The sequence below is a fragment of the Carassius auratus genome, chromosome 15, assembly GCF_003368295.1.
Source record: "Carassius auratus strain Wakin chromosome 15, ASM336829v1, whole genome shotgun sequence".
Classification (NCBI taxonomy): domain Eukaryota; kingdom Metazoa; phylum Chordata; class Actinopteri; order Cypriniformes; family Cyprinidae; genus Carassius; species Carassius auratus.
In genome coordinates, this window is record NC_039257.1 from 1,304,542 (window position 1) to 1,329,541 (window position 25,000).

A 25,000-nucleotide genomic window follows, 5' to 3' on the forward strand; every position below is an offset into this window, starting at 1 on the left:
CGATCCAGTGTAATTACTAACATTAATTATGAGCATTTCATCTGAACTGATGCCTTTAATATGATGATCGTATTGGGACTAAAGTATTAGGAGAGTTATAACGTTTTGTCTCTCTTTCTTCCCCCCCCCCCCCCATACAGACCCTGTTTATATTCTAATTTAATATATATATATATATATATATATATATATATATATATATATATATATATATATATATATAATTATTTTTATTTATTTATTTTATTTTTTTAGAATTTAATTTCTGTAAAATATCATCTGGATAATCTTATAATATATTAATACTATGATGTCATTTTTTTTTTAATCTACCGTTATCAGAAACACAATAATTAGACTGTAAATATAATTAGATCTATGATTTCAGAGCAGTAATTGGAAAACAGAATGAAACCTAATAATGTCAGTTTCATGATATATCTTAACTTATTTACTGATATTATTGTTTTAATTTCCTATAATTTTCTAAAACGTTTTCACAGACCCCTCACACTCTCAGAATCCAAAATACTACAGAATGACATATATACGGTACATTTATATACAGTCGATCAGTCCCTGCCGCACAGAAGCAGCATCAGTGTCACAGACGGATATTTGTCACAATTATACATTTCTCTTTTATGACAAAAATCATTAGGATATTAAGTAAAGATCATGTTCAGTGAAGATATTTAGTAAATTTCTTACCGTAAATATATAAAAACTTAATGTTTGATTAGTAATATTCATTGCTAAGAACTTCATCTGAACAACTTTAAAGATGATTTTCTCAATATTTAGATTTTTTTGCTCCCTCAGATTCCAGATTTTCAAATAGTTTCAATAGTCCTCACACAAATATGGAGAGATGGTTTATTAATTTATTAATGCATCAATTTAAAAAAAATTCGCTAATGCTGGTTTTGTGCTCCAGGGTCTTTATAATATCTCTCTGTTTTTAGAGACGGATGTGTTTCGTGTCAGACGCTGATGTACCTGATACGTGTCTCCTCCTGACGGAGTGTGATTATTGATCAGAGCCTGTCTGTCCGAGGCTGAAGAGAGAAACACAGACAGATGAACCACTGATTCCTGATTCACTGATATAGATGATGATGATGATGATTACACACCTTTATTCCCCTGATAGCTGCTTCTGGTCACGGGCTGAGCACAGATGCTGTAAATGGCCCATCCGATCACAGCGGTCACTACAATATCACCCACGATAACACTGACCAGAGCCATGGGGTCCAGCTGGATCAGGTTCTCACTGCCTGCACACACACACACACACACACACACACACACGCACACAGAGAGAGACACACACACACGCACACAGAGAGAAACACACACACACACACGCAAACAGAGAGAAACACACACACACACACACACAGGAGAGACACACACACACACACACACGCACACAGAGAGAGACACACACACACACACACACACACACGCACACAGAGAGAGAGACACACACATGCACACACACACACACACACAGATACAGACACAAACACCGCACTGATGCATTATAAAAGTGTTCAAATCTTCATTATAATGCATCATATCCTTTCTTAAATGTAAACACAGTTAAAATACATCATAATTTCTTGTTACATTTAAAATCACCTAAAATCAAGTTTTAATGCTTAATATATAACAGTGGATATAAAAGCTTTGTAACATTATAAAAGTTGTTACAGATCATGAGATCATTATAAAGTGCATTACTAAGCATAATTACTGTATTAAATCACATAATGTGTGACACGTAAAGACAAGACGAGGAGATACACTTCAGATGAAGTCAGATAATCTTCTGTAACTGTGAAACTAATCGAGAGAACGTTCTCTGACCGTCACCGAAGGAAAACAGACACCAAACACAAGATTCACATTAAATCTGAGAGAATGGGGCTAGCTCTGGAACAAGAAAGGTTTTACTCACTCAGGACTTTAATTAGGGCTTTTGGACAGTTGGACATTTCGTCATTACAGTCTACACCTGAAGGTATACACGTGTGGATTCCCGAATTATCATAATTCACCCGTATTGAAGCTTCGTCACCAAATTTTCCTTTGGTACAATTCAACGTCTTCTCTTTCTTATCATAACTGATCAGCGGAGAAGAATCTGCAAAGTTAACACGAGATCAGATGATTGTCGATTGATCAAGTCAAAATACTAATATGATTCTGAAAAAGCAAAAACAGTCCAGTGCTGTGTGAAACACTGAAGGAACAGCTGAAGATGAATCTTACCATCCGGTCTCACAGCCGTCAGCAGACAGAAGAACACAAACACACGTCCGTCCATCTCTCAGAGAGCTGCTATTATTAATAACCTCTTCTGTGTCTGTAGATCATAAACACTTTCATCGTTAGACAGACACCATCATCTCCAACTACCTCAGTCTGACCCAACTCCAACAAAACATTTCACAAATACAACTTTCTAAAGTTTGCCTTCACATGCTAAAATTAACAAAGACCTTCAGCTTCAGCTCTGAAATATGTGCTTCTTATGATTAAATTATGCACTTAATATCACTTTAAAATAACATTCAGCTCATTGATGCTTGTTAATATACAGATATTAAACTAAACTAACAATTACCAACTTTTAAAGCATTTATTAATCTATGAACAAAAGTATAGTCATAAACTCTTTTTAGACCTTATAGTAAAGTGTTGACAAAAAAATGTGAAACTATTTATTAATATCAGATTACATTCAAATCTAGAATTATATAATAAAAGAAAGTTAGTTAAAGCTGTAAGTGAAAGATGAAGTTTAACACAGACCTGAGACGATGTAGATGTCGAGTGACTTTAGACGAGAAGAGCGGAAAACTCGATGATGAACCGGAAGTCAGAAACCGACACGACGCGATCTGGAGCTCGACTTAACACATATCATCTGAAATAAATCACGAGTTCAAATGAAGAAATGACGCTCAGAAGGTCAAACTCATCCTAAAATTAACTAACGTTAGATAAAAAGCTCAATTAAAATCAATTAGGCCTAAAAGATGCGGTTTCTATTAAAACAGGCCAGATCCGCTCATCAGCTCTGAATATTACTCTCTCTCTCGGTGTATTTTATGCTTATTTCATGCACTTACACACAGTCTGAGATCAATAAGAGCAGAAACTGCAGATGAATGATCTACATTTGACTTCCGGAGCACAAACGGAAGACCACAAACACCTGCGAGAGAACAGCTCTCTCCTGAAGCCGAGAATACACTTCGACATCACTGAGGATGATATCTTCCATCTTTACAGCTTCGAACATCGATCACAATAACTGTGCTTTAGTGATGTGGATACTGAGAAGACTCTTTGACTGTTGATCTTTAGGTCCGAGACGCTTAAATGTCTTAAAGTTTCAGTCAAGCTGTCTTCTCAGTTTTCTAGAAAGGGTCTAATCTTTGGTTTAATAATGGAAGATGTACATACTGAATATTATTTTCATTTGGGGCCAAATTTATATTCATAACGTAGGCTGACAAGGCCATTGTTTTCTGTTTTTCAAAAGCTCTTTTGGATGTACTTTAAATCTGTGAGACTGTAAAAAAAATATAAAAAACTGGAAAAGACTGTTTAGTTGAAAAAACTATGAGTAGACTCTATTTTGTAAATCTTTTTCTTTCTGTTTTCTCTCATTTTGATCTGTGCTCTGTTCTTTAGGATCTTCTTATGATCGTATTTGTGTTTTCTTGCAATAAAACAGAGAGAGAAACTCTGACACACACTGGACTGTGCGATCAATATGATTTATTGAGGTATTTCATCATATGACTAATAATACACACAAACGAGATAATCCTTAACTAGTACAGCTCAAGCTCAGGTTAACTAGTAGCGCCTCCTGCTGGATGGAAACAGTGACATGCGTTATTTTATAGATTTGTATGTACAAATTCATAATGAGCTTTACAAATATACTTACAGTAAATATACATATGCATATGATCATAACACCATACCAACAATATGCTTTATATTCATTTAAATATATAGATTTTTCACATATTTATCTCATATATCTGACGATTTACTGAACATTCCTTAATATTAAACAATATAACACAGCATTCCATATAGCAGCAAAGAACTGTGGGTAAATACCGAGGAAAGCACGTATGTACAGTCTGTCGATGTCACACATGTCACATACAGTGATGGTCACTCAAACGGTTTGTACGAATCATTCGTGATCTGATTTACTTCAGTTCACACGGATTCCCTCTAGATGCATTTCAGAGATTCGTCAATACAGACTATAAATATTTTCTATAAATGTTAACATTCCCAATCAGTTCAAAACATCCGGTTTTTAAAAATGTTATATTTTGGTTCTGTGAACTTTAAGGAAATGTTACATTTTAGAATTCTGCAAACTTGTGAACGTTACTTTTTAATGTTCTCTGAATCATCTGAGGCAAATAATTAGTTACATTTGAAAAAGTTAGATGATGTCCAACTGAAATGTTTCATAAAAATGTTTAATAAACAACGTATAAATATTGTTTTGAGAAAGCCAGAAAATTGAAAGAACATTTCTTCATAACTAACTCTGAGAACATGATCAGAGATGAAGATATTAATGAGCAAGTGATTCTGAATGAACTACAGATCCCATGATTCCCTGTGTTTGATGGAACTGAATCAGTCTGTGACTCTTTTTCTCTGATTTCGCAAACGTTTCAGGAATCATCATCACCAATGCTACAATTAACTAAAGTAGCCTCTGAATGGTGTTTCCATAGTAACAGTGGTTTTTTTTTTGATCAGGGGATTATGGGTAATGTAGTTCTTCAGCAGGACACTGTCAGTCAATCACGTCGAGATCTCAGATATGAGGCTTGATGTCTGAGAGATTCATCAGTCTCGGCAAGGCGTGAGGTCAGAGGTCAGCCGTAGTTCATCACGGCTCTGTTTGTGTGTGTGAATCAGAGCCAGATCTCGTCGCTGCTGGTGCTGCTGACTTTATAGATGTAGCCGACCATCGGATAGCGAGCGAACCCTGCGGAGACACAGAATAACATCAACACACACCTACAGAGCCATCTCCACAGACTCCTGAGCTTCAGCTGCACGTCAGTCACAGATATATAATCTATTGCGACAGATCACGCAAACATGCAAAACACTCTCAAAGCCACACGTCTGGATCTGTGGAGTGAGGAACAGGAACACAAGATTAATTCTACAGCACATTTCTACACGCCGCTAGTTTCAGTTTCACTTAAATTACTCTTATTATAAATGCTGTTTCAAGCGAATGCAACTTTTATAAACACTTTAAATTATATTTTACTTTTATATTTTCATTTAATGCTTAACTAATTTTGTAAAGTGTTTGTCATCATCATCAAAAATTTGTCTATATAGTTTTTATACTAAAATGGAAGGGGAGGTATCCAAAGCACATCAACTGGTCACTGGGGTTCCTCAGGGATCGGTTCTTGGACCCCCTCTCTTCTGTGCTTCTAGTAATTTAATGTGTATATATTTTAAAGCATTATTGAAAATGCAAATCACCTGATTTTTGGCCCGAAATCAACGATTCACAATAAAAAAAATCCAAGTTTCAAGATCGAGCGGAAAACGAGCGAGCGGTTACAGCCCTAGTGGTGACCTCTGACCTCGGGCGGCGTAGGCTGCAGACAGGTCCTCCTCCTCGTCCTCGGCTCGTCTCCTCTCCAGTGTGTTGGGTCTGGAGCTCTGTCCTGAAACACGGCAGGAGTCAGAGACGGGCCCCGGAGCCGAGCGGAGCTCAGCGAGGATCACACTCACCCTTACAGAGCGCTCGGTCCTCGTTCAGCTGCACGTGTGACGGCAGAGACATGTTCTCCCGCGGCAGATACACGCTGTTCTCACTGCACACACACACACACACACACACACATCAGATCAGCTCACCCAATAACAGCAGTATTAGCAGTGAACGCTGAGGAGCGGCGCACCGTTTGCTGGAGAGACGCACTGCAGGCTCCTCTGAAAACAACACACAGCATCAGAGATCAGCTCACAGAAACACTGTACATGTACAGAGAGCTTCACAGAGTCAGTGTGCTGGGATCATGTACCGAGGGCTTTGGTTTTGTCCTTCTGAAGGAGGAGGAACACCATCAGGGTGAAGATGAGGAGGGTGATGAAGCCGGCGACACCACCCGTCACGATCCCAAACACCGGCACCTCCACACGCGACTGCAGGAACTCTGGAGGAACACGCATTTATCTGATCAAAAATACAGTGGAAATACTGAAATAGTATTCTAATATAAAACATCTGTTTTCTGTGTGAATCTGTGTTAAAGTGTAATTTATTTCTGTGATGTTCCGCTGTATTTTCAGCATCATTCCTCCAGTCTTCAGTGTCACATGATCTTCAGAAATCAGAATAATATTATGGTCACTTTCATACTATTAAATGTGTAATTTATTTAAATAATTGGTACTCAAAAATACTAGTAATAAATAGTGATGGGTGTGCTCGACACACTTTGAAACCTTTACGAATCTCAAACTAAAAATCATCAAACTACTAAAGACACGTGACTTCGTTATGTCATAACTATTTTGAAACGTTTCGAAATTTTAACATTTCACCACTAGGGGGACATCGCTCTGAAGCCTTTTAATTGACTTCTAATAAAAACAGAACATATAGGCTACAAGTGGATAACCATACAGCTCAGGGGTAATACAGATGTACACATATATATAAATAAATACATAAATAAAGACAGAAATGATTAATCAGCACTTGTCGGATTCGCTGTAAAGGTCGTTTCAGATCAACAAGTGACCACTAGGTGTAAGTGACCACCTGTGAGTGTGAGGTTGCTGTGGGCGGAGCCGAGGCTGTTGTTGGCGTTCACGGTGATGTTTCCTGATAGGCTGCTGAGCGTGAGCTGCAGGCTGTGATTGGTCAGCCAGGGTAAGCTGCGCGAGTCCAGGATGAGGAAGTCGGAGCTGTTGGCCAGCAGCTGACCGGACTGATCCACCCAGCGGATGGTGGCGGGGGGGTTGGAGCGAACCAAAGCGAAGAGAATGAGGGCGAGGCCTGGGTCCGAGCTCTGGCTGTAGTGAGCGTCCACACGCAGGATCTCTGGACGGACTGAAACACAACTCTACTCAACACTCTATCGCCATCTGTGGCCACAACACACAACTGCATGCTGCTTACAGACAAAATTTGAATATTACATAAATTTACATTTATATTTTATAATTATATAATATAATAAACAGTTTTGTTAATATTATAACTTCAATAAAACATTTTCATCTTATTTTAATTTATATTAATGTATAACATTATTATCATTAAAGGGTTGGAACAACATGATGGTGAGTAAATGATAAAAATTTACATTTTTGGGTGAACTATCACTTTAATATACAACTTTCTTATTATTATTATAATTTGCAATATTTAAAACCAAAAATAATTCTTAAGGAAACCGCGCGCAGCTCTGGTGTTTGATTATGGACTCACACTGGACATTGAGCGTGACGCTGGCGTTGTAGCTCTCTCCTCTGGTGGGGTTTCGTGCCGCACACACCAGCTCTCGGTCCCAGCGCTTCGGCTTCAGTGTGAACGTGCTGTTGCGCTCCGATCCGTATTGAAGCATTCCAGAATCCTGCGATGATGTCATCACCAGACGCCCCGCCCCCCGGCGGCCCGTCACCTCGCTCTGCCTCTCACCGTTCAGGTACCAGGTGAGCAGGGGCGGGGCTTGAGCATCCCAGCCCTCTGATTGGCAGCTGAAGTGGTGAGTGATGTTCTCCTGTACAGTAACCGACGAGGTCCGCTGTCCGTCAATTTTGGGCGCGGGGTCAATGGATGCTGTCAGAGAGAAACAAAGTCAACCACAACTTGGAAACTTGTGAGTGGGTGTATGTGTGTGTGTGTTTGAGTGCATGTGTTTATTTGGTCTTACCTGAACAGGCCCAGGACAAGGTGTGAAAGAATAAAGCAGACAGACGCGTCCTCTGCCTCAAACACACACGGGGCATAGTCACCTACACACACGCACATGCACACACACACACACACACACACAGGAGAATCTCAGACAATCAACTGACACACAAATCTACTGAGCGTCTGTTATCTCATGTGAACGAAGCAGTGGATCCTTCAGACTGGCGTGTGTGATTGAGATGCATCAGCAACACAAAACACAGTGTTTCCAGTGTGATGCTGACATGCAGAATCATCATCTCACAGCTGCAACACACACACACACACACACACACACACACACACACACACACACAGATACTGCACATATGATGCACATCACATAAATCACACACACTCAAGTGTTTTACCTCTGTGCACAGACGCTGCTGACTCTGACCGGTTGAGGAGCCATTCAGAACACACACACAAATACACACTCACTCACACACACACACACACACACACACGCTCAAATGGCAGGCCGTTTTAACATTTATTCCTTAACATACTAGTACCTATTTCAATGCTACTAGTACTTATTTTGAGATCCTAGTATCTATTCCATTAGGTACTAGAGTTTATTCTTTACGTTCTTCGTATTCACTAGTTCTTATTTATTAGATGCTGGTACTTCAGTAGTGGCTAGTAATCAGTGCTGGGTAAATTACTTAAAGAAAATTACTAGCTAATAATTACTCCAACTATGTAATTAAATTACCTTGTAAATTACTCTCTAAACTAGTATTGCATTACTTATCACTAATCACTTTCTAAATACCTTATCAACCTTGATCAGTTTAATTAAATAAGGATCTATATGAACCTGCTCTCTTAACTCTTCAAAATAAATAACATAAAATTTCATACATTATTCCTGAAATTAACAAATATAGATTATGATATTGTTTTATATAGAAAAAAATACAAAATCAATGTGACTAATCAGTCACAGTTAAAAAATGTGAAATTAAATTAGTTACTTATGAAAATGTTAATGATTTCATGCCAATTTTTGTATGAATAAATCAAGTAGATCACTACACTTGAATCAAAATGTGATATGGACTAGTGTCTGTGAATATTAAGTTGCAAAGGTACAATATTTGAATCCTGCACATTATGTGTGTTTCTGTAGAACATTTAGAACTGCTCAGAGTCATTTCTTAATTCAAGTGATGAAGGATTTTGAAAGTCAGTAATCAGTGGGAATCGAACCCACAACCCTTTTGCGCTGCTAACGCAATGCTCTATCACTGAGCACTTTATAAAAAAAATAAATAACTTGTAATCTGTAACCCATTACATTTCCACAGTAGCTTTCCCAACGCTTTTTACTAGTAAGTATTATTTAGATATGGTACTTATTTATTAAAAGTATTACTTTAAGTATTGTTATAATTCAAAAAGCTACCAGTGCCTAAAAAGCGATCACTAGAAGATAAAAAATAAAAACTAGCACTAACCTAAACCTAACCCTACCTAACAGAACTACTACTAGCTAAAAATACATACTAGCAGCATGATAACGCTTACTAGCACGTTTTATGTATTAAATGTTAAAAGGGCTTGCCATACGCAGAATGATCTGAGCTCGACTCGTCAGGTCTGCTGAACCTCTGCAGTGCAGATTCACATTCAGACACGAGCAGCTGCACACAGAACTCACGACGAGGAAGAAAAGCATCTGTTTTGATTGATTCCTCGGTGCAAAAACACGCAATGCATGAAACCAGACGCTAACAATCACTTTCTCTCTATAACTTCAGAATCAGTCCTGAGGTGAAGACGGGTAAACTTTCCCTCGACATTTATTCAGAGCCTCTCCATCGTTACTTTCTCAGAACTAATGTCCATATAACATTCACTCAAAGTTAAGAACAAAGGTTCTTCCAGTAGCATTAATATGATGATTGTTCAGCGTCATCTGGTCTTTACTAATGTTCCTAAAGCGTTAGCAAAAAACATTAACACTTTATTTTTTATATCCTTCTTACACGTTTACATTTATTATTACAATAAACAATGAATAATTACATGCAAGTAACTCTTATCCTGACCCATATAGTAAGTACAGGTAGTTAATTAATATAACTCAGTACTTGCAGTATTGGGGGTAAAGCATTATACACATAACAAAAGTTACATAATCTGATTACTTTTCAATTTACAAGAAAATATCGGAGTTACTTTGTTTCCATGTGTTGAGTGACAGCTCTGGTGTTGCCATGGTGACAGAGATCCGGAGTCAGTGCAGAGTGTTGTGTGTGAACATGATCTCACTGTAGTTCTAGACTAAATATGAACATGTGTTTATTCAAAAACAGATTCTGTTCCTCAAATAATGTTGAATAACACAGATATCCTTCATGTATGTAATACAATTGTATTAACCAAAGTCTCTGCTGTTGACCTTCGATTATTAATTTAAATCAAATTAATGAAGTCTTTAAGATTTGCGGTTCGTTTAGTTGTTGCTGAAGAGCAATGAACTTTCTTCTTTTGTGTCCTGTTCAGAATGGCAGCACTTCAGCGTGACTTTACATTTCCTTGGGAATGAACCCAGGCTTTTACATTTGCCATTACTAGAACCTTTTTAATATTAAACAACCCAGATGAGAAAAAGTAACGCAAAAGTGACATAATGCATTACTTTCCATGAACAAGTAAAGAAATATTGTAATGCATTACTTTTAAAAGTATCTTTCCCCAACACTGCTTAAATGTATAACTACACTGTAACAAGGACACCTTAAAATACTTTCATGTAACTTTTTAAGTGTTACTAATCATTCAGTTTTTTCAGACAACATTCAAAATGTTTGCAAATTAGTGGAATGGGCTGTTCGCTCAACCAAACTAAACGTTTAAATGTTTTGAATGTTCAGAGAACAATAATTTTCTGTTAGCACATGATTTACTTATTTCTATAGTGCTTTATACAGTAGATTGTTTCAAAGCAGGATCACAGGAATATAAGAGTGTTGTAAATTCATCAATTCTAAAACTAATAAAGCAGCTGCAGTCCTGTGAGCAGAAGTGCTTCATGGTGAAGGTGTTTTCTGGTTCTGTACCACAGTATTACCATGTGATACCGCGGTACTGCTGCTGAAAGAACACACACACACCTGTGTCATAGTCATTTCTTTATTTATATATATATTTATTATTTCTCTCAGTTTGTTTGGAATCTTTTTTAAACCATTGTTGTTGCACTTTAGTATTTTTCCAAAAACATAAAGCCAAAAAAAAATAAAAAATAAACAAAAGAAAAGAAAATGACAAAGCTGTATGAAGGGAAAGAGGGAGGAGTGTGAGATGATGGACAGACGGAGGAAGAGGAGGATGATGCTCTCTTCATCACAGACTCGCGCCGTCTCTCCTCAGACGATCACGTGACAGTTATTGGATTGGTCGGACTGAGACGAAACGGCGGCTTTAAACTCTGAGAGAGACGTGATGAAGCGTCCGTCCGTTTGGTGGAAAACATCGACATGACATCAGAACAGAAATAAAACTGCAAAAATCAACAATATACAAAAGCTTTTCTAACAACATCCACAAAAATAACCGATAAAGCTCTGAAACAGAAAAGAAGATGGCCCATGAGCAGGATCTGTGAAACTACCCACAATGCACCTGTCATCAGACGAACGGATGGACGGAATGAAGGAGGAGAACGAGAAACGGAGGAAGAGCGAAACCGAAAGGAAAGTCACAAAAACTGAAAGTGCAAAAATCACCGCGAGTAAACAAACACGGCTGTTCTCTTGCAACACAGAACGGTTTTAATAATAATCGTCATTCTTTTAATAATGTCATAACCATAAAACGTCTTTTACAGAAAACAAGAACAATAATGATCATAATTCCTACAGAACATTAGCCATAAAAATGCGTTAAAAATAAAAAACAGAAGTGAAGAGAGTGTAGAGCGAGTGAGAGTCGGCCGTCCCGGCGGAAGAGTCGATCGTGACCGGAATGATCCGCCGCGGCGCAGGCTTCACGTGAAATACTTTGGGTTTGTGGCGTTTGGTAAAGATGTCGTCTCGTGTGTGTGTGTGTGTGTGTGTAAGACTCTGTGTTTGTCTTGTACATCGGAGTGCGCGACAGCGCTGCTATGGCAACGGTAAGAGGGGTTTGGGTGCGGGAGGGGCGGATGATTATTGGGCTGCAGCCAATCGGAGACGCTCCCAGTGGAAGAGGAAGCTGAGAGCTCCGCCCCCTGCGTGCAGGCCACACCCACGACACCCCGACAGACAGACGATGAGGATTTGGCATGACAGCACAACACAGCAGACGGATATGAGCTTTATACAGCAAGTACACCCCTGAGAGAGAAAAACACAAACAAACACGAGTGTTAAAGTTACAGACGGAGTATCAGTTATATAAGGTGATGTTGTGAAGTCTGATAGCCCCGCCCCCTCCAGCATGCCACTCCATTTTCAGTTAAAGTGCTTGTTCACTCAAAAATATAAATTCACCCTCATGTCATTTCAAACCCTTTAAGACCTTCGTTCATCTTCTGAACACAAATGAAGAAATTTTTATGAAATCCGAGAGCTCAAGGGAAGAACCCTTGATGTTGACTGTGGATTGAGTGAGTAATTAATGACAAGAATTTTTACATTTTGTGGGAACTAACCCTTAAGTGTATGAACTGGGACGCACCTTTTAAAAATATTTAGGCAATATATTAACACAATAACGCAAACTGATGTGATTAACACTTCTGAAGATGAAAAACCATCCAATACATCCATGGACATGAGTTTGATATTTGTTGTAAGTAGATTAAAACCATGTGAGTCCATCATTTGTGTTGTGCATTGGTGTACGTGGAAAAACAGTGGCAATAATAATCAAACTTCTTAGCTAATATCAGAAAAATGAAAATGACGTGTCAATGGGAGTGAAACGTTTTGCCTGAGCTGTGTGAACATCTCACTTTTGACCTTTATTCCTATAGGGCTTTATATGATTCAGATGGTTTCAGAGCAGTGTCAGTAATAAACAGGAAAATAAGAGAATCAGAGACGGAAACTCAACTGTGTTTCAGTTCTGATTCTAAAGATAACAGTGTTGTTATTGAGATCAGTTCAGTGTGGATTCAGTCTTTGCTTTATTATTGATGCACATGTAAACAACAGGTTACACTTAATTTTAAGGTGTCATTGTTAGTGTAGTTATACTTAAGTACTGAGTAATATGACATTTCCATAAGAAACTACAGGTGTCTTATGAGATTTTAAAGAGTTGTTTGAGTGAATACCAAAAGAATGTAATTATTTTTCTTATATTATCTCGAAGAACGGCCATTATTCTAAAGTGATTTTTCTCCTGTAAATACTGTACTCCATCCTGTTGTTATGCCATTACTCTCTCTTTCTGTTGATGCATTTGAAAAGTTTTTAACATTTTTCACTGATAAGGCTGCTGGACTCAGATCCCAGATTTCATCTATTACTAATGATCTTATTCTACCCTCTGCTCTTCCAAATCAATTGACTTGTTTTACTCCTGTTTCTCTTCCACAGCTCAAAGAAATAATTACGCACACAAAGCCCACTAGGTCTCAATGTGATGTGATTCCTTCTCTTTGATTTAAAGAGGTGGTTAATTCCATCGGTTCATGTATTTGAACTATCATGAATGGTACATTGACATTTGGTGTTGTTCCACCTAGTTTTAAACATGCAGTTATCCTGCATTTTTATTAAAAAAGCTGGTTTAGACTCCTCTGATATGAATAATTTTCACCCCATTTCAAATGGAAGATATTGGAGATGATTGTGTCTGCACAGCTTAATTATTTAAACATTTCGGATAGATTTCAGTCAGGGTTTAGAACCGGCCATAGTACAGAGTCAGCTCTTTTGAGGGTTACTAATGATATTCTACGTGTTGCTGATTCTTCAAGTTGTGTTGTTCTGTTATTTTTAGATCTTACCGCAGCATGTGACACAGCTAACCACACAATTCTCATTGATCGCCTTAGAGACCATGTCGTATTCAGGGTTTAGCATAAGAATGGTTTTATTCATATTTAAAAGATGGAAATTACTCTTTATCTGTTGCCCCTCTTATGTGTGGGGTTCCTCAGGGCTCAGTCCTGGGACCGGTTTTGTTTTCCCTTTATATGGTCTCTCTAGGATAATTTTTTTTTTAAAACACGGCATTCATTATCATTTATATACTTTTGAATCACAAACGTTCATTCCATTGAAATGCAAGGTTCACTCATCAATTTCAATCTCTATGTGAATGTCTGGATGAGGTTAAGTGTTGGTTAGCTAATAATTTTCTCCAAGTGAAGTCCGAGTTTAATTTGCTAAAAAGGGATGTGTGGATGATGTCACTGACTGCATGGGGGTTACTTCCTGGGAAAAATCTTTTTTTTTATTTCTAAATTTGATCGTCGAATTAATTCCGTTGTTAAAAATAGTTTTTTTCGTTCTTAGATCTAAGTTGGTCTATCCTTTTCTTTTGAGGACTTTTTTTTTTGAGGAAGTTGTGCATGCTTTTGAGTCATCTTGTATGGATTATTGTAATGCATTGTATCTAGAATGTTTTATGCTTGATTTTATTCGTATTTTTAATTTAGTCATCCTGTACGGCACTTTGGCCTCCACATCATGGTCTTGAAAATGCTTTATAAATACATTTAAAGTTCTGATTAACTACATGTACTTACTGTGTGGGTAGGGTTTGGCTTCGGGTTACTTACATGTTATAATGCATAATTAATTGTTTTTATAACTGTAAATACATGAAACCTGTGTAACAAAGACACCTTCAAATAGAGTGTTACCAAACAACGATAGTCATTGTATCCTGATTTGTTTATAAAATCAATAATGAAGGTGTGTACCTGTGTTCACTAGACCCCGGCCTGCTCCACGCTGTACTGCAGATCCGGGGGTTTGTAGCTTAGCAGCATGTCACTGGTGCAGGAGGAAGGGTAGCACGCGGCGGGGTGAACGTCTGCCTCCACGTCACACACTGAACACACACACAACACCATCAGTGTGCGAGAGAACGTGTGTGTGTGTGTGTGTGTGTGGGTGTAGTACGTTTACACACCTGACCCCTCCCTCTGCTGCAGCTGCTGGCTTCCTGTCAGAGACGATTGGCTGAGAATGTCAGACATGCGGGCGGAGCTTAGCGCCTTGCCAGCCAATAAGCTCATTCCAGACATGGGCTCCGCCTGTTCCTACAAAAACAAGAGGTCGGGAGGTCAGCACAGGAACTGTGTCTCTCACACACACACACACACACTCTCACATACAGTCAATCAACCTCACACTCTCTCACTTACTCTCTAACACACACACACTCTGTCTCACACTCACTCACTCTGTCTCACTCTCACACACACTCACTCTGTCTCACTCTCACACACACACACATACGTAAGCGTCGTCGCAGGTCTGGATGGTGTGGTGTCTCTGTAATGATGCTCGTGGTCTGTAAGTGTCTCCCTGTGCGGCGCGTGAGCTGTAGCCGTTGTGATCTCCCTCCATCACCCGACACTCTGCAGCATCAGCACACGCCTCTGAGACACAAATCACACACTCATTCAATGGGTTTGTAGTGCAACATTATTTTCATGACAATTAAACACTTCATAATTATATTATATAAAAATCCAGACAAAAGTAAGGAATAATTACGATTTAAAAAAAATTCTTCCGCTCACAAAAGCTGGATTTATTTGATCAAAATACAGCAAAAACAGTAATATTGTGACATTGACAGCCAATCAGAATAAATCCTGCTATAAGGTTTTTTAATGAGAATTTAAAGCGGCTGATATTGTTATCTTTATAGTTATCGTTCTTAGTAAAAACAGAACTTAAAGCTCTACCTGACTTAAACTGTAAGTGTGTGAGTGCAGTGTGTACCTCTGGCTGCCGTGCTGCTGCGCATGTAGGCGTGTCTGTGGTTGGGGGAGGAGCCAAGGGGCGGAGCCAACATCTCATGTGCCTCAGCGCAGGGGGCGGTGGCTTTGGCCAGCAGGCCCTCATGATAGGCCGGCATCTCATCCTCCTCCATGCTCTCCGACTGAGGGGCGGAGCACTCGGGCAGGGTTCTGATCTGGAGCAGGTGATGGTAGTGCTGAGGGGGCGGGGCCTGTGGAGGGGCGGGGTCTAAGCTCTCAGTCGCTTGGCTGAGTTGCTGCAGCATCAGCATTTCCCCATAGTCCTGTGGGTTGGTAGGCGGAGCCACTGTGGATGTGGCCATAGTGCCAGGGGGCGGAGCCGAACGGAGGCTCTGGCGTTTGAGCAGCGCGGCGAGGTCCTGCGGAGGCAGGCGAGGGTCAGCGTGACCCGTGAGCGAGTGGCGAGGCGAGAGCAGGCCCTGCAGGGTCGGCGTGACGTGTTGCTGAGCCGGACGATACTCCAGCGGCGTGGGAGAAAGCAGAGCCTGCTGCAGTGCAGACGGATAGCCCTGATAGCCCTCCAGCCCCGGCACCTTCAGCGACGCCCCCTGCAGGTAGGGGTTATAGGTGCCGATGACGCCGCTCACCCCCTCACCGAACATGTGCGGGGTAAACTGCTCATACATAGCAGTGTGGAAGCGACTTAAGCTGCGACTGCAACACAATCAAACACACGAGCACGACTGAGACCACAGGCTCTAATTAGCATAACCACACCCCTACTATCATTATGTGGGAGGAGTCTGGTCTGATCTGACTCCTCCCCTCTAGCTCTTGTTTACATGGACAGGAGTAATCTAATAATTGACCTTATTCTAAATAAGACAATATTATGATTAAAGTGTTCACATGAGTTGCTTTTAGAATATTCCTCTCATGTTCAGTTGTACATGTTGTAGTACACAGATCGATTATAGGCACATTATTACGCCCCCATGTGATGCCATCCAACGTCCACTCCAGAATTTGACATACATAGTTCATCTTCGTTATGATGCCATATACAGTTTCATTTTTAATTTACTGAAAGCTTCAAGTGCAGTTAATTATTTGTTAAGCTATACGTGCAAACAGACGACGTTGAAGCCATTCGCTTTTGTTTGTCGTCAAACGGTTGAACAATGTCATGTGTGTATCCTGTTGCAAAATGTGTTCTACACGATGGTAATGGTGTGATTAAGGTGTGTACTCCACGTCTTAATTTTTCTTTGAGTATGACATTAGCTGGATTAAAGTCATCAAAAATCTCTGTTTGCATGGTATATTCGTAATCAGAGTATTGTCTTAATCGTGTTAAAATCGGATTGTTGTCCATGTAAACGCACTGAGTTTTCTAAAGTCAACATGAAACACTGATGTAAGGACTTTCAAATACAAAATTTCTAATATTAGTTGTTTTTTTTGTTTTGTTTTTTTAAGATACACATTCAAACGCAGAAGCTGTGCATTCACATGTTTATGTCCGGAGGTGTGAGATAATACAGATTTTGTTAGAAAGGCATCACTGATGTGTCGTTAATTCAGATAATGTTGGAGGACTAGAGTGAATACAGCAGCTGTCTGTTGAAGAGCTTTCTCATATTACTGATCTACCTCTATATTCATGCACTTTTGCACAATCCACAGGGAGTTATTATAATTTACAGTCGAAAAACGTAAAAGGACATTCCTCATCAGCTGATTTAGTCTTAATTCTGATTTCTGTTTTGGCAGCGGCTATTTAAATTAAGCAAAAATAGCCATAGATTCTATTTACACTGTTAAAATAACATGATTTTCTGCTATTTATATTACTTATTGCAATTTAGGTGGCAATTAACTGCATCCCGGTATTGCAGAACATTACAAAATAATATGCAATAATGACATTTTGAGAGTAAATTATAATTTTAATTCAAATTATTAAATGGATGCCATGTTATTGGGGCGATGAGGTTTGAAAAGGGAGAAGAAATAAAGTTTGCAAAAGCTGTATTTGAACTCGGGTCAATCGCTTCACTGCCACTGGATCTGTCATAACATGCTCTTCTTTGTAGTGTAGACTAGCCCAATCACAGTTTGGTGTTAGTGTAAATAGCCTCTGCCAACAAGGATATTTGCACTTAGAGTAAATAGACACTCCATTTTTTTTATTGCAGTGAATTGTAAATGTAAAAAAGAACAATTAATAATTTTCAATTTTAACACTATTTTACTAAAGTTATTTTATTATAATTTTTAAATCAATCTGTAAACTTGTATCATCGCTACTGCATGGTGAAGTTCCATGAACCACAGCTGATGCTTTTTACTGTACATTTCAGATTTTTTTTTTTTTTACAGTGAATGCTGATTACATGTTGACTTTAAAACACATAATTTATCTGCTAACAGAACTGAGCATCTACTCCTCATCGTCCCGTCTCAGATCCGCTGGAGTTCAGATCTCCAGTGACCCAACACAGGACGCTCATCTACTGCTAGCACTGGACATCAGAGTCTCTCAGTACCTCAGCGTCCGGCGCTCAATCGTCTGGACTGAAACACCGTCTTCTGGGAGAATCTCGCAATATTTACACAAATCATTTCCACAACAGATGCATTTAAAACATCTACAAGCACTAAACATGCTGAACTGCATTTAAACAAAAATAAACAACACTGAATTAAAATAAACTATAAAAACATTTAAAAAAACAAAAATAAAAGCACAAAACAAACGAACGGACAGAGCGATCTTGAAGCGTTTCTGTAGCGCTCGCATCACCTGTGAGTTTCTGCGTTATCTGCGCTCAGCTGCTTCCCCAGAACTCTGTGAGTGGGCGTGGCTAGGAAGCCCTGCCGCTGGGCTCCGCCCCCCAGCTCCACCTCTTGCACCTGAATGGTCACCTGCTGCTGTGCGAGTGTGCGGGCAGAGCCTGGCGGAGGCTGCTGATTGGACATCGCCATGCGGGGGAGGCTGGTGGGGGGAGGGCTGGCGCTGGGAGACTGGTAGAGGGCGGAGCCATGCTGGAACTGAACTGCTGTTGGCCCACCTGTGGGAGGAGCTTAACACATCAGTGTCACGATCGACTGCATGTCTATCACACGACTGCTACCGCTGACTGACACTGACCGTGTGCCTGCATCATCCCCTGACTCCCCGGAGGAGGACTCTGATTGGCTGGCCTGAAGAGGTGGTTGTTGGGATGCGTAGGAGGAGGACTGGAGGGCTGAATACGCAACCTGAGAGAGAAAGAAGCACAGCTATCAGCATCTGTCCTTCAGTGAGTGTGTGTCAATGAGTGAGTGTGTATGCGAGAGAGTGTGTGAGTCTCTGAGTGAGTGAGTGTGTGAGTGTACGTGAGAGAGTGTGTGAGAGTAAGTGCAAGAGTGACAGTGTGTGAGAGTAAGTGCAAGAGAGTAAATGTGTGAGTGGGTGTGAAAGTGTGAAACAGTGAGTGTGAATGTGTGAAATCGTCTGCAAGAGTGAGTGTGTGTGCGAGAGTATGAGCAAGAGTGTGTGAGAGTACGTGCAAGAGAGTATGTGTGTGAGTGTGCGTGCAAGTGTGTCAGAGTGAGTGTGAATGTGTGAAACTGTCTGCAAGAGTGAGTGTGTGCAAGTGTGAGCAAGAGTGTGTGTGTGTGTGTGTGTGTGTGTGTATGCTTGCGAGAGTGTGTGAGTGTAAGTGCGTGCAAGAGTGTATGTGTGTGTGTGTGAGTGTGTGTGTATGAGTGTGCGTGTGTGTGCAAGATTGAGTGTGTGTGTGTGTGTGTGTGAGTGTGCAAGAGTATGTGTGTGTGTGAGTGTATGTGTGTGAGTGTGCGTGAGTGTGTGTGCAAGATTGTGAGTGTGTGTGTGAGTGTGCAAGAGTGAGTCTGTGTGTGAGTGTAAGAGAGTGAGAGTCAGTGTATGCAAGAGTGTGAGTGTGTGAGATTGTGTTTGCGAGGGTGCGTGTGTGCAAAAGTGTGTGAGTGCAACTGTGTGAAAGTGAATGTGAGTGTGTGAGTGAGTCAGTGAGTGTGTGTGAGTCTGTGAATCTGTGTGGTAGTGAGTGAGAGTGAGTGTGAGATTGTATGCGCGAGAGTGTGTGTGTGTGCAAGAGTGTGAGCAAGAGTGTGTGAGAGTAAGTGCAAGAGAGTAAAAGTGTGAGTGTGCGTGCAAGTGTGTCAGAGTGAGTGTGAATGTCTGAAACTGTCTGCAAGAGCGTGTGTGTGCGAGAGTGTGAGCAAGAGTGTGTGTGTGAGTATGCGTGCTAGAGTGTGTGAGAGTAAGTGCAAGAGAGAGAGTGTGTGAGTGTGCGTGCAAGAATGTGAGTGTGATTCAGTATGTGTGCAAGTGTATGTGTGAGTGTGTGTGCAAGATTGTGAGAGTGTGTGTGTGTGTGAGAGAGTGCAAGAGAGTGAGTGTGTGTGCAAGAGTGTGTGAGAGTCAAGAATGAGATTGTGTTTGCGAGTGTGTGTGTGTGTGCGCAAAAGTGTATGAGTGAGTGCAAGTGTGTAAGTGAATGTGAGTGAGTGTGCGAGTGAGTCATTGAGTGTGTGTGTGTGTGTGAGTGTGAATCTGTGTGGTGTGTGCTAGTGTGTGAGAGTGAATGTGAGATTGTATGTAGCAGTGTGTTTGCGAGTGTGTGTGTGCAAAAGTGTGTGAGTGCAAGTGTGTGAATGTGTGAGTAAGAGTGTGTGTGAATGTGTGAAACTGTCTGCAAGAGTGAGTGTGTGCGAGTGAGCAAGAGTGTATGTGTGAGTATGCGTGCTAGAGTGTGTGAGAGTAAGTGCAAGAGAGTGAGTGTGTGAAAGTGCAAGAGAGTAAACGTGTGAGTGTGCGTGCAAGTGTGTCAGAGTGAGTGTGAATGTGTGAAACTGTCTGCAAGAGTGTGTGTGTGCGAGAGTGTGAGCAAGAGTGTGTGTGTGAGTATGCGTGCTAAAGTGTGTGAGTAAGTGCAAAAGAGTGAGTGTGTTAGAGTAAGTGCAAGAGAGTGAGTGTGTGTGTCTGTGAGCATGTGTGTGAATGTGTGAGTAAGAGTGTGTGAATGTGTGAAACTGTCTGCAAGAGTGTGTGCGAGTGTGAGCAAGAGTGTGTGTGTGAGTATGCGTGCGAGAGTGTGTGAGTGTAAGTGCAAGAGATTGAGTGTGCATGCAAGAATGTGAGTGTGAGTCTGTGTGTGTGTGTGTGTGTGTGTGTGTGTGCAAGAGTGTATGTGTGTGCGTGAGTGTATGTGTGTGCGTGAGTGTATGTGTGTGCGTGCGTGAGTGTGTGCAAGATTGTGAGTATGTGTGTGTAAGAGTGAGTCTGTGTGTGTGAGTGCAAGAGAGTGAGTGTGTGTGCAAGAGAGTGAGAGTCAGTGTATGCAAGAGTGTGAGTGTGTGAGATTGTGTTTGCGAGTGTGTGTGTGTGTGTGTGCAAAAGTGTGTGAGTGCAAGTGTGTGAGAGTGAATGTGAGTGAGTCAGTGAGTGTGTGTGTGAGTCTGTGAATCTGTGTGGTAGTGTGTGAGATTGAGTGTGAGATTGTATGCGCGAGATTGTGTGTGTGTGTGTGTGTACAATAGTGTGAGTGCGTTAGAATGAATGTGAGTGTGTGTGCGAAAGTGTGTGTGAGCGCTAATCTGTGAATCTGTGTGTGTGAGAGTGCGAGTGTCTGAGCGCGAGTCTGTGAATGTGTGTCTGTGAACGTGTGTGTGTGTGTGAGAAACTGTCTTCAAGAGTGAGCGTGTGAGCAAGAGTGTGTGAGAGTAAGTGCAAGAGAGTAAACGTGTGAGTGTGCGTGCAAGTGTGTCAGAGTGTGAATGTCTGAAACTGTCTGCAAGAGCGAGTGTGTGCAAGTGTGTGTGTGAGTATGCGTGCTAGAGTGTGTGAGAGTAAGTGCAAGAGAGAGTGTGTGAGTGTGCGTGCAAAAATGTGAGTGTGATTCAGTATGTGTGCAAGTGTATGTGTGTGCGTGAGTATGTGTGAGTGTGTGTGCAAGATTGAGTGTGTGTGTGTGTGTGAGAGAGAGAGAGTGCAAGAGAGTGAGTGTGTGTGCAAGAGTGTGTGAGAGTCAGAGTGTGTGCAAGAGTGTGTGTGAGATTGTGTTTGCGAGTGTGTGTGTGTGTGTGTGCAAAAGTGTATGAGTGAGTGCAAGTGTGTAAGTGAATGTGAGTGAGTGTGCGAGTGAGTCATTGAGTGTGTATGTGTGTGAGTGTGAATCTGTGTGGTGTGTGCTAGTGTGAGAGTGAATGTGAGATTGTATGTAGCAGTGTGTTTGCGAGTGTGTGTGCAAAAGTGTGTGAGTGCAAGTGTGTGAATGTGTGAGTAAGAGTGTGTGTGAATGTGTGAAACTGTCTGCAAGAGTGAGTGTGTGCGAGTGTGAGCAAGAGTGTATGTGTGAGTATGCGTGCTAGAGTGTGTAAGTGCAAGAGAGTGAGTGTGTGAAAGTGCAAGAGAGTAAACGTGAGTGTGCGTGCAAGTGTGTCAGAGTGAGTGTGAATGTGTGAAACTGTCTGCAAGAGTGTGTGTGCGAGAGTGTGAGCAAGAGTGTGTGTGTGAGTATGCGTGCTAAAGTGTGTGAGTAAGTGCAAAAGAGTGAGTGTGTTAGAGTAAGTGCAAGAGAGTGAGTGTGTGAGTGTGCGTGCAAGAGTGTGAGTGTGAGTCAGTGTTTGTGCAAGTGTATGTTTGAGTGTGTGTGTGTGTGTGTGTGTGTGTGAGAGAGAGAGTGAGTGTGTGTGCAAGAGTGTGTGTGAGTCAGAGTGTGTGCAAGAGTGTGAGTGTGTGAGATTGTTTGTGAGTGTGTGTGCAAAAGTGTGTGTGAGTGCAAGTGTGTGAGTGAATGTGAGTGTGTGTATGAGTGAGTCAGTGAGTGTGTGTGAATCTGTGTGGTGTGTGCTAGTGTGTGAGAGTGAATGTGAGATTTTATGTGCGAGTGTGTTTGAGTGTGTGTGTGTGTAAAAGTGAGTGTGTGAGTGTACAATAGTGTGAGTGCGAGTGTGTTAGAATGAATGTGAGTGTGTGTGCGAAAGTGTGTGTGAGCGCTAATCTGTGAATCTGTGTGTGAGCGAGAGTGTGAGTGTGTGTGGAAGAGTGTGTGAGAGCCTGTGCAAGAGTCTGAGTGTGTGAGCATGAGTGTGTGAATGTGTGTGTACTGGTATATATGGTTTATGAGGACACAGATGTGTATAATGTCATGGGTACTACAACAAAAACATGGTTTATGAGGACACTTAAAATGTTTAAATAACACACAAAACAGTGTTTCTGTGAGGGGCAGGGTGTGGTTTGTACAGTATAAAAACCATTACGCTTATGGAGAGTCCACATAAACCACAAATGCAAGTGTGTGTGTGTGTGTGTGTGTGTGTACCTCTGTAGCTGGTATGTAAGGTGACTGCTGGGGTGGTTTTCTCCATGTCCCAAAGAGAGGGCCTGCAAACAGGAAGTCAACATGGTCACATCCCTTCATAGTCACAGTCAGGAGTGTGTGTGTGTGTTTAACCCTATTAAACCGGCTGCTTCATCATCAACATATCAAATCAAATTGCATTAATCTAACAGTAACTGTTCAATTGTTTGTGCTATAGAAATAATTAAAAATTCTCCTGACAGCTGATAACTTTATGGTAATGTACTGATTTCTGAAATTAAATTATTCTCAACTGAAATAACAAAAAATTAATCTCCGCTAGTTACCAAAACACTCTACAGTCAAAAGAAAACAAATCAGAAAAATTGAACAAAGTGACTAATCTGAAGAATGTGAGCAGAGCGGAGTGTGAGAGTGACCTGTATCTGCTGGTGAAGGATCTGCTGCTCCTGCTGGTAGAGAATGTGCTGCTGCTGTGTGTGCTCCATCAGACGCTCGTCCTGCGGAGCTGCGTACATCTTCTGCAGCTGCTCGCACTCCTGCACACACACACACAGTCAGTATTATGAGAGTTGTATCTGGACGTGGCTCTGAGCTGGAGAAGGCTGGTGTCCGCACCTGTTTGAGCTGTCGGATCAGGCTGTTGTTCTCCAGCTGCATCTTGAAGGCTTGGATGGTGGCGGCTCCGTCTGAGAAGCGTCTGACGGGAGAGAAGCGCTCCATCGGCAGGTGAAGAGTGTTACAGTCTTTATACGACGACCTGAGACACACAAACACTCTCCGTTACACAGACGCCACGCTGGAGTAAAGACAAACCGCTCGCTAAACACACCTCAGTGTGTGGCGTCAGCTGCAGCTCTACATGTGCAGAACACACACACACTCAACTGGTCTGATTTCAGTTCTTCAGCTTCTGAGAAGATCAACACAACACTCAAACACAGAAACACCTTCAGACTGAACATCAGCTCACCACCTCACAGATCATTTTACATCAGGTTTCCAGCTAATTGAGTTCATTATGAGTTTTCAGTGAATCTTTCTGTGAAGCTCCTCCGGACATTACTAACATTATTCCTGCAGAATAGAGTGTGTGACCTTTAGAAACTCTGTGTGTGACCCTGGAGCTTTACACTGATGTATGGTTTGTCAGGAGGACAATATGTCAATGATAAAAGTAGCTGAGGAGACATCAACATCTTCAATATCTGATCAGAAGTGATCATGTGACCGCAGCCAGAGGTCAAACCTAACACCGTGGGGTCAGAGGTCACGTGAGTGCATGGTCGCTCCGGTCGTCCCGTGTGTGTCCAGCAGGGGGCGCAGTGACCTCACACAGCACTTCCTCCGCAGACAGGAAGCTTCCTGATGTCATTCCTCTCAGGGCTTCTCCATCAGAGCAATGCTTTCACTTACAGCTTTAGATTAACTGCAGCAGCTTACATTTAAACATTTCAAGGGAAACAGAATCACACAAACATTATGTTTTGGATCCTGAACACACCTTACAAAAAATTAAATAGAGTAAAAATAAATATATACATAAATGATATATATAGTAATTTAACCCTATAAAGCCTGATTGTTAACATGATCGATCTCCTGGTGTCTTCTGTCTCTGAGGAGAGTTTAGTGTTTGATCAGTCAGAGATCTTCTAGTGTAACTGTACAAGCGTCCAGCTTCAGCTCGACTCAGATCTCTCCTGATTGTGATGAAGTAAAGGTCAGAATAAGGTCAGTAATATCTCCAGATGAACTCTT

General features: G+C 41.0%; 4 protein-coding genes across 7 annotated transcripts in view; all 4 read right to left on the bottom strand.

Annotated features, from left to right (window-relative positions):
• LOC113114681 (T-cell surface glycoprotein CD3 gamma chain) overlaps positions 1-3,233 on the bottom strand; it is a 3,342-nt gene extending 109 nt beyond the window's left edge. The window contains exons 1-6 of the mRNA XM_026281600.1: positions 3,144-3,233; positions 2,824-2,938; positions 2,281-2,374; positions 1,967-2,152; positions 1,137-1,280; positions 1,000-1,058 (exon numbers count right to left, since the gene is read on the bottom strand). Coding sequence (XP_026137385.1) covers positions 1,000-1,058; positions 1,137-1,280; positions 1,967-2,152; positions 2,281-2,335 — 444 coding nt within the window. The 5' untranslated portion in view covers positions 2,336-2,374; positions 2,824-2,938; positions 3,144-3,233. The remainder of the gene's footprint in view (positions 1-999; positions 1,059-1,136; positions 1,281-1,966; positions 2,153-2,280; positions 2,375-2,823; positions 2,939-3,143) is intronic.
• LOC113114651 (leucine-rich repeat and fibronectin type III domain-containing protein 1-like) overlaps positions 1-25,000 on the bottom strand; it is a 680,315-nt gene that overhangs the window by 510,320 nt on the left and 144,995 nt on the right. The gene's annotated exons all lie outside the window — the stretch shown is intronic.
• LOC113114662 (transmembrane protein 25-like) lies at positions 3,790-8,462 on the bottom strand. Its single transcript, XM_026281575.1, has 9 exons — positions 8,371-8,462; positions 7,977-8,058; positions 7,532-7,882; positions 6,860-7,150; positions 6,117-6,248; positions 5,994-6,024; positions 5,824-5,906; positions 5,673-5,756; positions 3,790-5,050 (listed from the first exon to the last, which is right to left on the bottom strand). Exons 2-9 carry the CDS (start codon positions 8,050-8,052, stop codon positions 4,977-4,979), a joined length of 1,122 nt encoding a protein of 373 aa, XP_026137360.1. The 5' UTR covers positions 8,053-8,058; positions 8,371-8,462; the 3' UTR covers positions 3,790-4,976.
• Positions 11,399-25,000, bottom strand: part of sik3 (SIK family kinase 3) — a 34,351-nt gene continuing 20,749 nt past the window's right edge. For all 3 annotated transcript variants that reach the window (XM_026281549.1, XM_026281547.1, XM_026281548.1), the window contains 10 exons: positions 23,858-23,999; positions 23,659-23,778; positions 23,240-23,301; positions 19,039-19,148; positions 18,691-18,958; positions 15,907-16,598; positions 15,415-15,557; positions 15,086-15,215; positions 14,874-15,004; positions 11,399-12,330 (listed from right to left, as the gene is read on the bottom strand). In XM_026281549.1, the coding sequence (XP_026137334.1) occupies positions 14,883-15,004; positions 15,086-15,215; positions 15,415-15,557; positions 15,907-16,598; positions 18,691-18,958; positions 19,039-19,148; positions 23,240-23,301; positions 23,659-23,778; positions 23,858-23,999 (1,789 nt within the window). In that variant the 3' untranslated portion in view covers positions 11,399-12,330; positions 14,874-14,882. The remainder of the gene's footprint in view (positions 12,331-14,873; positions 15,005-15,085; positions 15,216-15,414; positions 15,558-15,906; positions 16,599-18,690; positions 18,959-19,038; positions 19,149-23,239; positions 23,302-23,658; positions 23,779-23,857; positions 24,000-25,000) is intronic.